General features: G+C 41.0%; 1 protein-coding gene and 5 non-coding genes across 6 annotated transcripts; 2 read left to right on the forward strand and 4 right to left on the reverse strand.

Moving 5' to 3' along the window:
- Window positions 1–634: 634 nt before the first annotated feature.
- LOC139656058 (phospholipid phosphatase-related protein type 5-like) lies at window positions 635–8,976 on the reverse strand. The gene is made up of 6 exons (XM_071533549.1): window positions 8,773–8,976; window positions 5,526–5,658; window positions 4,710–4,960; window positions 3,265–3,441; window positions 814–939; window positions 635–664 (listed from the first exon to the last, which is right to left on the reverse strand). Exons 1-6 carry the CDS (start codon window positions 8,974–8,976, stop codon window positions 635–637), a joined length of 921 nt encoding a protein of 306 aa, XP_071389650.1.
- Window positions 5,747–5,818, reverse strand: trnaq-uug (transfer RNA glutamine (anticodon UUG)). The gene has a single exon. It is a non-coding gene; the product is annotated as a tRNA-Gln (tRNA).
- On the forward strand, window positions 6,003–6,074 carry trnag-ucc (transfer RNA glycine (anticodon UCC)). Its single transcript has one exon. It is a non-coding gene; the product is annotated as a tRNA-Gly (tRNA).
- trnas-gcu (transfer RNA serine (anticodon GCU)) lies at window positions 6,458–6,539 on the reverse strand. Its single transcript has one exon. It is a non-coding gene; the product is annotated as a tRNA-Ser (tRNA).
- On the reverse strand, window positions 7,327–7,408 carry trnas-gcu (transfer RNA serine (anticodon GCU)). The gene has a single exon. It is a non-coding gene; the product is annotated as a tRNA-Ser (tRNA).
- Window positions 8,161–8,232, forward strand: trnaq-uug (transfer RNA glutamine (anticodon UUG)). Its single transcript has one exon. It is a non-coding gene; the product is annotated as a tRNA-Gln (tRNA).
- Window positions 8,977–12,917: the final 3,941 nt, after the last annotated feature.

Below are 12,917 nucleotides of genomic sequence, written 5' to 3' on the forward strand. Positions count from 1 at the left end.
AAATATTTATGAAAAATATAACTCTCTAAATGGGGACAGTTTGCATAATGAGTACGTTTACTTTGATACTCTAAGTACATTTTGCTGCCAATACTTATGTACTTTTACTTAAGCAAGATTTTGAATGCAGGACTTTTACTTGTAATGGAGTATCTTTACATTGTTGTATTGCTACTTTTACTTAAGTAAAAGATCTCAGTACTTCTTCCACCACTGGCTATAACCTGGAGATATTGTAAGCAGTAAAGTACAGGTAAATAAAAAGGAGGGTAAACTGTGATCTCCAGTCGGTGATCATCATAAGGCCAAAAACAACCGCCAACATAAGCAAAAATCAATTATGTTTACAGAAAAGCATGAATTTATGCGCTTTCCCTTAAAAGACCCTATCCTGTAACTTACATCAGCTTGATACTACTTACAATGATGTATAGGCTACTATGAATTCACTGTATGTTACACAAATTTATGTCAGCCTACAAAGGTGGTAAACTCTCTTCCACAAACAAAGTAAAAATTACTTATTACATATACTTCCCTAGTTGGTTGTGGACATACTTTAGAGTTAAGATATGGAACATGCAGATTATGTGGAGATGTCCATTTCCTCTGGGTCATGTGATGGGGTTCATAGTCATGTGACTTCTGTGAAGGTTTCTGGGTTCTAGAGGAGCAAGACATAAAAACAGCATTTAAAGGAAAAAATAAAACTTATTAATAAAACTAATTTAAACCCCTCTAAACTAATTCATGAAACTAACAAAGTGTTTTTGGGGTATTGCACTGTATATGTACTTATTGCTGACTATTTACCTGTGTGATTATGTATTTGTCAGTGGTTTCCACATCATGATTGATTTCAGTATTTGCCCCACCCACATCTGAAGGACTCTGACCAATCAGAGGTCTCATTTTAAAGTACTGAACCACAAACGCCACCTGGAGGAAGAGAGAGAGAGAGAGAGAGAGAGAGACATTGGCTGCAGTTACATGCAGAATCTTTTGTCAATCCCACTGATTCCTTCCAATTGAAGACTCCAAATAACTGTTTACATGAATGCTGAATAAAATTATCTAATTGGGTGTGTGTTTACATGTACTAAAGCATGGAATCAGAGTAAACCTTTTTTGACATGAATAATTCCATGTTCATTATTTCAGACACTTGTTTGAAAAACTTAGCCTAGCCTCGCCATTGTTGTTGCACCCGCTTTGTTTGAAGTTGCTTACTTGAAGTGGACGAACATGCGTAGAAAGAATATTATGTTTTAAAACCAAATAAAGTAGTTGGTTTAAGCATTTTCATGGCTGTTAGTAGCTAATATTCTCCTATTGAATGCATTATCAAACTTTTATACAAGTACTTTCATTAATTTCATTGTTTTCACTTAAGAAAACAAGTACAGCTGCTGTCCAGTCCCATAGCGCCTAGTAGCTAGGTGTTCAGCATCAACTGTTGCTGTAGTTGAAGTTCCTACAGTCCTGGAATAATCAGGATAACCACATCATTCACTCAATGTTTTATCAAGAAGAACAGAACCACTCCACTATATTTGCTTTGCTCTTTTAGGTTAGCTGTCTTTCAGTATCATAGCCAAAATGTTTTGTTAGCATTGCCCAAACTTAATAAATTCCACAACTATTACACAATCTGCTTGCTCCGTCAAAAACACTGGCCAGCAAAAATATTTTTTGTCAGCATAGATTGTCCACTGCAGTTACAAACACACACTGTGATATGCTGAGGGGAAAAAAACACATTAAGTTGTTTTTTGCATGTGAAATTCATATGTTTTTTCGGTAACACTTTATAATAAGGGTCACTAAGTTAAGGGTTAGTTAATGTTTAATAAGCATTAACTAACCCTTAATTAACAGTTAACTAATGTGTCTGGTAATCATTTACTGATAGTGTTCATGTTAACTAAGGTATTAATTTATACATTATTTAATAGTCATCTTTACAAACTGTTAAATAATGTATAAATTAATACCTTAGTTAACATGAACACCATTAGTAAATTATACATTAGTTAACTGTTAATTAAGGGTTAGTTAATGCTTATTAGTTAATGCTTATTAAGCATGAACTAACCTTTATTAAGCATGAACTAACCCTTAACTTAGTGACCCTTATTGTAAAGTGTTACCGTTTTTTCTGTAAGTCCATTGGAGGTGGTTACATGATGTGTTTTCATTCAGATTGGGCTTTTATTCTGATTATTAATGGAATATTAGGCTCCAGAGAAAGAGGCAGAGAGAGAGGGGGATAAGGAGAGAGAGAGAGAGATTCATCGAGTGTTTCTTGAACTATTTTAATGTTCTTCTGATCCTCATTTTGAATCCCGACCAAGACTTGCATGAATGTCTGGCCTGACTGCAAAAAGAGGAATTCAAACTCAATCAAGCAACAAGAACACTTTATGTGTGTGTGTGTGTGTGTGTGTGTGTGTATTTGTGTGTGTCCTGCAGCAGTTTAGTCCATTAGACTAGTTTATATTGGACAGACAAAACATAGAATCACTCTATTTAGGGAATATCTGGCCAAGTATAGAAATAATAATGTACAGCAGCAGTGTGATGGACAGACTCACTGAAAAGGGCATTATTGACCTAAAAATGCTACCAAGGTCCAGGGGCATAGATTCCCATGAAGAGTATCTTTGGTTCATTTTGATAAACTGCTTTTCAGTAAAGGAAATATATATATACTGTATATATATATATATATATATATATTTTTTTTTTTTATAAATCCATACATTACAGTAAAGAACAAAATCCTAAATGTATAGAAAAGGGCAGACCTGCCACAGAAGAATTAAATTATTGGACTGGAGACATTTTTAGTCTCATATCAAATACAGAACCATTATTAAAAGTACTGACAGTAGCCTATATGACAACTTATTATCAGTTTTAAATGCATCTGGGAGCTAAATAGTTAAATAATTATGCTGGTAGTTTCATAATTGTGCCATTCTATCTACTTTTTTTTTTACCTTCTGTCATGTTGTTCATGGTATTTGGGAAACACTTTCAGAACTTTTTAGTAACTTTACCTAACTTAACCACAGTGCTTCACATCATAATTTCTCTTTACAAATTGCATAAAAATGTCATACAAATGTACAGTGAATCATTGTATCTCCAAATTGTTAACATGAAAAATGATAATTTAGAATTTAAAAATGACATTTTAGAATAGAATAGAATGGAATAGAATAGATTTATAGCTCAACTAATAACAATAATACAACTGACCAGAAAGACAGCAATAGCGCCCCCAGTGGCTTGTCCTGCTATAACGTCACTCCAGTGGTTGCGGTACTCGGCCACTCTGTTGATGCCTGTCAGCACAGCCAGACTGACCAATGACAGACAGAGGAGAGGGCGGGTCAAACGACCTCCACTGGGGCCAGCACGACACATGATGTACATCTGGAAGAGGAAGATTATTTCTATGACACTTTTATAATACCAATGTTACAAGGAACATCAAGCTGCATTCAAATTGTAGCGATATGTGGTAGATGGTAACTTGGATGTTCAAAAGGAGAACAATGGGGAGCTGAAGCGGAAGTGTAGGGCGAAACCTTCCCATGGTTGACTAAAGGCTAAGTGGCTAACGCGATTTTCCACTGACCACAAAGTAGTATGTCTTCTGCAGCTAAGGCCTTGTCCACACGTATATGGATATTTTTGAAAACGTAGTATTTTCTCTGCGTTTTGGCCTCCCATCCACACGAAAACAGCGTTTTAGCTCAATGAAAACGGAGCTTTTGGAAATCCGTGATCCGCCTCGCTTTTGAAAAAAGCGGCCCAGAAACGAAGCGGAGCGCTCACTTTGTTGCCAGGCAACCAAAGTAGCGCCGAGTTGTCCTCTTGTGAAAAGTGAGTGCGGATTCTCCTCAGCGATCTGCCGCGCAGCCGTTGGTGAGGGCGGAATCCACACCCTTCGATAGGAAATAATGGAAACAGGGAATGCAATTCAGGACTTTTTAGTCTGAGTTCAAGCTCATGATAGTAACTGCCAATATGTTTTCACTGTAGCCTGTGAAGCTGTAACTAGCTAGCTAGCTACCATAGCTTGTTCCCTTTGCAGGAGTTGGAACAGTCCAACTAGCACGGCTAGGCTAAAAGCCTGCTAGATAGTGTAGTTTGGTACTAATTTTGTTGTTAATGTCAATTATACTGAATGGATTTTTGTGAAATTAAGACAAGCAAGATGTGTTGATGCTTACTACATATTTCAAAATCAAAGCCATACGCTTTTTAGATTGCTTATGAAGTAACTTCCCATACACTGAAATAGGGTTAAGTCAGCCAAAGTGTTGATGGAAATGACGTCAAGTTCGGCTCCCTATGGTAAACTGCTGCAGTTAAGCTGAAGAATCGTGCACTTTGCGATACAAGCACCAAATTTGGCACCAAGCAGTTCTCTATGGTAGAAAAAGAATCAGACCCATTGTAAATTTGGCTCCTGAATGCGATATTTTCACACAAGTCTAAATGCGGTTTCAGCGGCTTTTATACCCTGACAAGAATAACAATTCGGTGGAAACACTCCTACTTGTAATTTTTGTGGGGGCTTGAAAATGGTAAAATTTTAAAATATTGGGTATCGGCACTAAATATCAGCTATTAGCAGCTTCCAAAAATATCTGTATTGGTCTTAAAAAACCATATCGGTCGATGCCTAAACTCACTGCCAGGTATATGGCTGCATACAGACTCAGTGCAGCCTCTTTGGAGGGAAATGACTTCCTGGCTCTCATGATGTCATCCGGGTCACCGGTGCAGGCGTCTGATTGACTGACAAAACGTACAGTCTCCTCGCAACCGAGGGCAGTGTAATTGGGCTGGCAGACAGACAGGAAGTGAGGAGACAGACTTCCTGTGACCAGTTGACCTGCATTAACGAAGATGTCTGTCGTAAACAGACCAAAGACATAGACACCTGCAGAGAAACAGAGAGAGATTAGTTTAGCTTTTTATGCAATGGTAAAATTTTTGTAGTGAGGAAAACACCAACATGCAGCCATATGATGCTGATTTGAGTTTCCTTCTTGAACGCTTAAGTGTTAGCATGGAGCCTACTATCACTCAACATAGTGTATACTAAAGTGTTAGCATGGAGCCTACTATCACTCAACATAGTGTATACTAAAGTGTTAGCATGGAGCCTATCACTCAACATACTAAAGTGTTAGCATGGAGCCTACTATCACTCAGCATAGTGTATGCTAAAGTGTTAGCATGGAGCCTGCTATCACTCAACATAGTACTAAAGTGTTAGCATGGAGCCTACTATTACTCAACATAGTGTATGCCAAAGTGTTAGCATGGAGCCTACTATCACTCAACATACTGTAGGCTACGCTAAAGTGTTAGCATGTGATACATGCAGCATCTTTAACTGAAGCTCCAAACCTTTCTCTGAAATTGTGACTGATGAAGAAAAATAACAGACAAATGTCAGTTGGTTTTAGTTGTATTAGATACAGCATTTGTATTTAGGTTACCAAGGAAACGGAAGGTCCTGCGCACCAGGGGGTTCAGATAGCAACAGTCGGCCATGACAACGGCCTTCTCTTGGTCGTCAAGGTTGTTGGATTTGTACTGAAGGAGGAACAGAACCAACTCTATGGCTGAAATCTGGTAAACAGGAGAGCAAACGAATACGGAGAGAGAAAGAGAAGACAAGAAAGGAAGAAAAGTTTGTTTGCGGCGGTTGAAGATGAGAAGGTTCCACCGAGATTTGAACTCCGATCACTGGATTCAAAGTCCAGAGTGCTGACCGTTACACCATGGAACCCGAGCCACTGAATTGGGCTGATTGAGAAACTGGGTCAAGGAATCAAACTTCTAAGCGTACTATGACAAGCAAGTTCATTTCCGTCAGATTTGCAACTTCACCGACCAGACGGTGTGAAAGGCTGTGCTTGGCTTGATAGAGCGGCAGGACTTTCTGCAATCAGCCATCAGCTACTGCCGTCTCAGCATTGGTGGTATAGTGGTGAGCATAGCTGCCTTCCAAGCAGTTGACCCGGGTTTGATTCCCGGCCAATGCACTGTGTTGTCCCCTTTTTCAAAGGCGCAGACACATAAAGCCAATGCTTCACAAGACTTGCTTGACACCCGAGGGCTGGTGTTTGTGCGGAAAAAAAGAACACAGGAGGACGCAGAAACATAAAGCCAGTGCTTCGCATGGCTTGCTTTAGACCCAAGGACTGGTCATTGCTGGGAAAAACACAAAGAAGGAAATGCAGCTCCAGCATCACCTGGTTGTCCAAAGCCCTAACTGCGGAGCAGATCAGATGCTGTGGCAGCAAAACCGGGCCTGTGACGTCTTCATCTCAACGGGCATTTGCAGAGGAGTTTCATTGAGTGAATCCTAGAACCTATATCAGGAGCTGTGTGCACACGCTCCATCTGTTTCAGAAACAACAGACCACGACGAGGATGGGATTCGAACCCACGCGTGCAGAGCACAATGGATTAGCAGTCCATCGCCTTAACCACTCGGCCACCTCGTCCTCCACTCGCCCGCCCCTGCTGCCGTGTCCAGCAGCGGTACCTATAGTCGCCTTGATGTCGGTTGTTTCCCGCCAATTCTGGGAGCCCACATCCAGCCAGTGGGTGTTACCGGGGCTGAGCGGTAGTGATGTCGGAACAACGTTGCCTCCAGTTAATTCACTAACCATTTGAAATGCTCAAACGTGCCTTTCATGCAAACATTGATTCACAGTGTAAAACATCAAATAGGACTGATTCCGACCCATTCAGACTGACACAATTGTGTATTTCCCCTGCTGAACAGTTGAACCTCATTTTGAATGACATTGTGACAGGTGGAGATAAAGGTGCGTCTCTTTTTTGACATGTACCTTTTCATCGCGAGGCTGAGAAATTTGAATTTGAGGTCACTGGGAGAGGCCGTTTTAGTCGTCCCCTTTTTCAAAGGCGCAGACACATAAAGCCAATGCTTCACAAGACTTGCTTGACACCCGAGGGCTGGTGTTTGTGCGGAAAAAAAGAACACAGGAGGACGCAGAAACATAAAGCCAGTGCTTCGCATGGCTTGCTTTAGACCCAAGGACTGGTCATTGCTGGGAAAAACACAAAGAAGGAAATGCAGCTCCAGCATCACCTGGTTGTCCAAAGCCCTAACTGCGGAGCAGATCAGATGCTGTGGCAGCAAAATCGGGCCCGTGACATCTTCATTTCAAGGGGCATTTGCAGAGGAGTTTCATTGAGTGAATCATAGAACCTATATCAGGAGCTGTGTGCACATGCTCCATCTGTTTTAGAAACAATAGACCACGACGAGGATGGGATTCGAACCCACGCGTGCAGAGCACAATGGATTAGCAGTCCATCGCCTTAACCACTCGGCCACCTCGTCCTCCCCTCTCCCGCCCCTGCTGCCGTGTCCAGCAGCGGTACCTATAGTCGCCTTGACGTCGGTTGTTTCCCGCCAATTCTGGGAGCCCACATCCAGCCAGTGGGTGTTACCGGGGCTGAGCGGTAGTGATGTCGGAACAACGTTGCCTCCAGTTAATTCACTAACCATTTGAAATGCTCAAACGTGCCTTTCATGCAAACATTGATTCACAGTGTAAAACATCAAATAGGACTGATTCCGACCCATTCAGACTGACACAACTGTGTGTTTCCCCTGCTGAACAGTTGAACCTCATTTTGAATGACATTGTGACAGGTGGAGATAAACGTGCGTCTCTTTTTTGACATGTACCTTTTCATTGCGAGGCTGAGAAATTTGAATTTGAGGTCACTGGAAGAGGCCGTTTTAGGCTCGATCACTGAATAAACTGATTTCCACCAGAACAGGCTGCCCCCTGCACGGGCTTCAACCTTGCAGCATTTTATAGGCAAAGCAGTCAACCTGCTGCAGTATATCCCCGTCTGTCATTCCGTAGTCCAGATTTCTGTTTCCCGCCAGGCAAGACCGTGGAAATCTCTTCACCTGCAGATAGACCATCTTGGATGTTGATGGATGACGCTGACCGTCGCGGAGGACTTTATGTTGACGATTTGATGTGATCTATTCAAAATGGCTTTCGGCTGCTTGTCATAGTACGCTTAGAAGTTTGATTCCTTGACCCAGTTTCTCAATCAACCCAACTCAGTGGCTAGGGTTCCATGGTGTAACGGTCAGCACTCTGGACTTTGAATCCAGTGATCGGAGTTCAAATCTCGGTGGAACCTTCTCATCTTCAACCACCGCAAACAGCTTTTACCGTCAGTAAAAAGCAGCGTATGTAGTAGTGGTTGACTGATATGGGGATTTGAAGGACTATACCAATATAATTGGAATCAAGCTACCAATAACAGTGTTTCATTTAAGTTGTCAAATTCTTTAAATTTTAGCTTTTTCATGCCCAAAAAATTCCAATGATACAGGTATTCAGTGTTTCCCACAGAATTATTTTCTTGTCAGGGTGGAAAAGCCTCTGAAATAGCATTTAGACCATTGTGGGACACTAAAACTCTCCATTGAAAGTCAAACTAATATACTTTTTATTTTGCTGTAACCTATTATTTGCTACTGCTCTCTCATTAAGTAATTAGGACTTTTATCGACCTCTACTGGCGACCAGTAGGAACTGCAACAACATCAACAGGTCCGTGGCACAGCCTACGGTGGCCTGTAATTGACATAATCACATTCGTCTATATTTCTCTCCCTCTCACAAAGACAAAGACCCAAGCCTACTGTCGATTGTGTTTTAACCCCTTTAGACTCACCAGTACCACAGGCAGTCCAGCCACCACAGGGTACAGTATCATGGGCTGTATCTGACTGTCCTGTTCCTGTCCAGGGTCTGGTTTGGATAAAGCCGGGTCTCGGCAGACGAAACCCTGCTGTGCCAGGGTGAAAGTGTCGGTGAACTCACAGTAGTAAGCCAGCATCACAGTAGCAGCCAAAATCACCACCTGGAAGTACAGCATGGTGAACACGACCACGAAGAATCCACCCTGATGAGGTCCTGGCAACTGTTACCACGGTGACGTACAATCCAGTTTAGCCAACTCCTGGCTACAGTAACCACGGTGACATACAATCCAATTTAGCCAACTTCTGGCTACTGTAACCACGGTGACGTACAATCCAATTTTGTGGAAATTCCTGGTTACTGTAACCACAGTGATGTACAATCCAATTTTGCAGAAATTCCTGGCTACTGTAACCACGGTGACGTACAATAAAATTTTGCCAATTCCTGGCTAATGTTACCACAGCAATGTATAATAAAATTGTACTAATTCCTGGTTGCTATTTCCACAAAATAATACATATGTAACGTATAATCCTCACAAGTTCCAAGTTATTTGCTATACACGCCAATTCCACCAGTCCTAGTTACGAGTTGCCATCGTGTTATCCTACTAACTCCAGTCTGACCAGTCCCTCACAAGGGTTAAACCAGCAGCCTGCAAGATAGAGACGAAAGCTTGTAACTGGAGGGTTGCTGGTTCAAATCCATGGCAAGGCACATCACATCCAAATGCAGGATGTTGATGAAAAACAGTCAACCTCTGCTGAGTAAATAAAGGTTTAAAAAATTGTCTATTCCTATATCTATATGTCACTGCTGTTGGATAACTGGGAAGTACAAAAAAAGCAAATATCTCAAGGCTAAATCCCAGTTGATGATGAAGGTAAACTCCAGTACGCAGGTCTCAAATCACAGCTCTCCCTCTGAACACTGATGCTGGATTGCCTCCTTCTTAGTGAACCATGAGTGATGATGATGAAGATGATGAAGCTGATGCCGATTCGCCCCTGGGAGAGAGTCGCTCTGTTTCCCCTCTGTGGCTCTGCGAGTGGGAAACCCTGTCCTTCCACTCCTGTGGATTTCCTGAATCGTCCCGACTGAAATGAACCCGGGGGATTTGTTCCATTTCACCGAACAAACTCCAAAAAAAAGCCGCCTGTTGTCTAACCGAACACAGAAATTCACATCGGTGCTGAGCGGGCGCCGTTTGAATGGAAGCGACCGGAGGGCAGGCGCTCTGAGTTTCCTGACTTTACCGGCTGGATCTCTGGGTGTCTTTGGTTTCTCGGGGACAGCACGGAGGGGTGGTGTTAAAAGAGGTGGTGGAGGGGGTGGGGGAACCACTCAATTTACCATTTCCTATCTGTTAGTCCCAGTGATGTAGTGGCAAAAATCAATTATATTTCCAAAAAAAGCATTAATTTGTTTTTTCACTTTAAAAGACCATTTCTTCACATAACTTACATTATACTATGAATTTAGGGTTAGGGTTAACTGATTTTTGGTGGGTACAGCCTCCCCTACATTCCTGTTTATTCCTATGGTCAAGGACAGTACAGTACAGTGCCACTAAATACAGAGTATATACAATATGAGACCTTGTTGAGATAAAATAGGCACTGCTGCCCTCTAGTGTGAGTATTGTCAGATGAATATTATCAGAATCAGATCAGAATCACTTTTATACATACATAGTACAGAGTGTGCACAAGGAATTTGACCTGGTTAATTAATGCTGACACATTACCAGTGGTGGAAGAAGTACTCTGATCCTTTACTTAAGTAAAAGTACCGATACAGCAATGTAAAAATACTCCATTACAAGTGAAAGTCCTGCCCGGAAAATCCTACTTAAGTAAAAGTACATAAGTATTAGCAGCAAAATGTAGTTAAAGTATTAAAGTAAAAGTAGTGGTTTGGTCCCTCTGACTGATATTTAATATATTTTATTATATATGACATCATTAGATTATTAATACTGAAGCATCAGTGTGTAAGCAGCATGTTACTGTTGTAGCTGCTGGAGGTGGAGCTAGTTTGAACTACTTTATATACAGTTAGCTAGTTTAGTCCAGTGGTTCCCAACCTAGGGGTCGGGCCCCTCCAAAGGGTCACCGGATAAATCTGAGGGGTCGTGAGATGATTAATGGGAGAGGAAAGAAGAAAAAACAAAGTTCTGATACACAAATCTGTTTTCAGTTATTGGACTTTTTCTCTAATCTTTGATTTTTGCTAAAATATTGGATCATTTGAACATTTATTGAAATGAAACCATGTGAGGTTTAGAGGGAAAAATCACTATTTGGTGGAGCTGTTAACAACTCATAGACATCTGAAATGTGACCCCGACTACACACTGCTTTTTGTAAGACGTCAAAAGCCAAAAAGGTTGGAAACCACTGGTTTCATCTTTAACAATGTGTTGTATTTTAAAAGCTTGTTATATTATCCATTGTGTCAAATCTCCATCTGAAAAGTAACTAAAGCTGTCAAATAAATGTAGTGGAGTAGAAAGTACAATATTTCCCTCTGAAATGTAGTGGAGTATAAGTATAAAGTAGCATCAAATGGAAATACTCAAGTAAAGTACAAGTATCTCAAAATTGTACTTAAGTACAGTACTTGAGTAAATGCACTTAGTTACTTTCCACCACTGCACATTACAATACAGGATTGACACACTAAGTTCAGGAAAAACATGACAGGACCTCACATGTAATGCAGTGTGTGTGTGTGTGTGTGTGTGTGAGAGAGAGAGAAGGGTAACACCAGTATATTGCTCTGCCAATATCTGCCTTTCATTAAGCATCAGATATTTTCTAGTTTCCCTACCAATGAATAGATGAGGTGGGTCATGCTGCCTTAAAGAGCTGCTAACACTAAAAGAATTTCATTAGTCTGGGTTTCAGTGGAAAGTTTTAGTGTCTCATTATGGTCTGCATGCTGTTTCAGAGGCTTTTCCACCCTGACAAGAATACAATTCTGGGAGAAACACTGAATACTTGGATTTTTTTTTCTGCATGAAAATGGTCAAATTTTAAGCTATTGAACATCAGCACAAAATTATTGGCGACTTGAATCTATAAATATCGGCATCAGCTTTCTACATCCCATATCAGTCAAACCCTATGGCAAAGAGAGAGAGAGAGAGAGAGAGAGAGGGAGAGAGAGCATTATCCCCTGTTGGACTGGCATGATTTAGCTGGCCCAGAATCTATTAGTGACAGCAGAGCGTAGAACAGAGTGAAACAGTGAAAGCAGAGCAGAACTCAGTAGAACTGGCTCTCCTGGTGGACTGACCCTCTGACCTTTCTGACCCGCGGCCATGAAGACATGAGGATGCGGATCAGACCACAGGTCAGTCTCTCTCTCTCTCTCTCTCTCTCTCTCTCTCCAATAGAATAAGGACTATGGAGAGAGATGGAAAGGATTGGATTTTTTTTATTTTTTTTATTTCCTCTCACTTTGCCTGTGGGAGTTATTGTCATTATTGTTAATTTCACCACCCACGCTGAATCCAACAATAACTCTCTATTATCTCTATCTCCTACCAGCAGCAATGTATAGAGACACTCTTCCTTGTTGAAACTCTCTTGAAAGGATTTTGCTATTAGGGTTCCACTGATATGGGTTTTTGAAGGCTGATCCCAATACTGATCATTTTGGATGGTGTATTAGATACATATTTTGTGCCAATATTCAGTATCTTTACCTTTAAATTTGTCAATTTTTATGCCAAAAAAATACCAAAGATTTCAAGTATATAGTGTTAAAACTCTCCATTGAAACCCAGGATAATGACAATAATGAGAATGCATACTTCTGTGGAATCTGATCAAATTAGTCCCATTAGAATCAGTTCGAGGTTTAGGGCGTCCCATAGAGCAGTGGTTCTCAACGCGGGGGTCCGGGGACCACCAGGGGTCCTTGAGGGGGTTACAGGGGGTCCCCAGCAAATGGATGAATTTTTAAACTTCACTATTATTTCATTTACAAGGTAACACAATTAGAGAATGTAGAAGAATTATTATTTTGATCATAGATTCACTGTTATCTCTCTAACTACAATACAGATAGTCATGGAATTCTGGGCAAAATCATATCTAACGATAA

Source organism: Centroberyx affinis, unplaced genomic scaffold, assembly GCF_046629955.1.
Source record: "Centroberyx affinis isolate AG114_WGS23_722 - 3 ecotype Tasmania unplaced genomic scaffold, CSIRO-AGI_Caff_v1 ptg002377l_1, whole genome shotgun sequence".
Lineage (NCBI taxonomy): Eukaryota > Metazoa > Chordata > Actinopteri > Beryciformes > Berycidae > Centroberyx > Centroberyx affinis.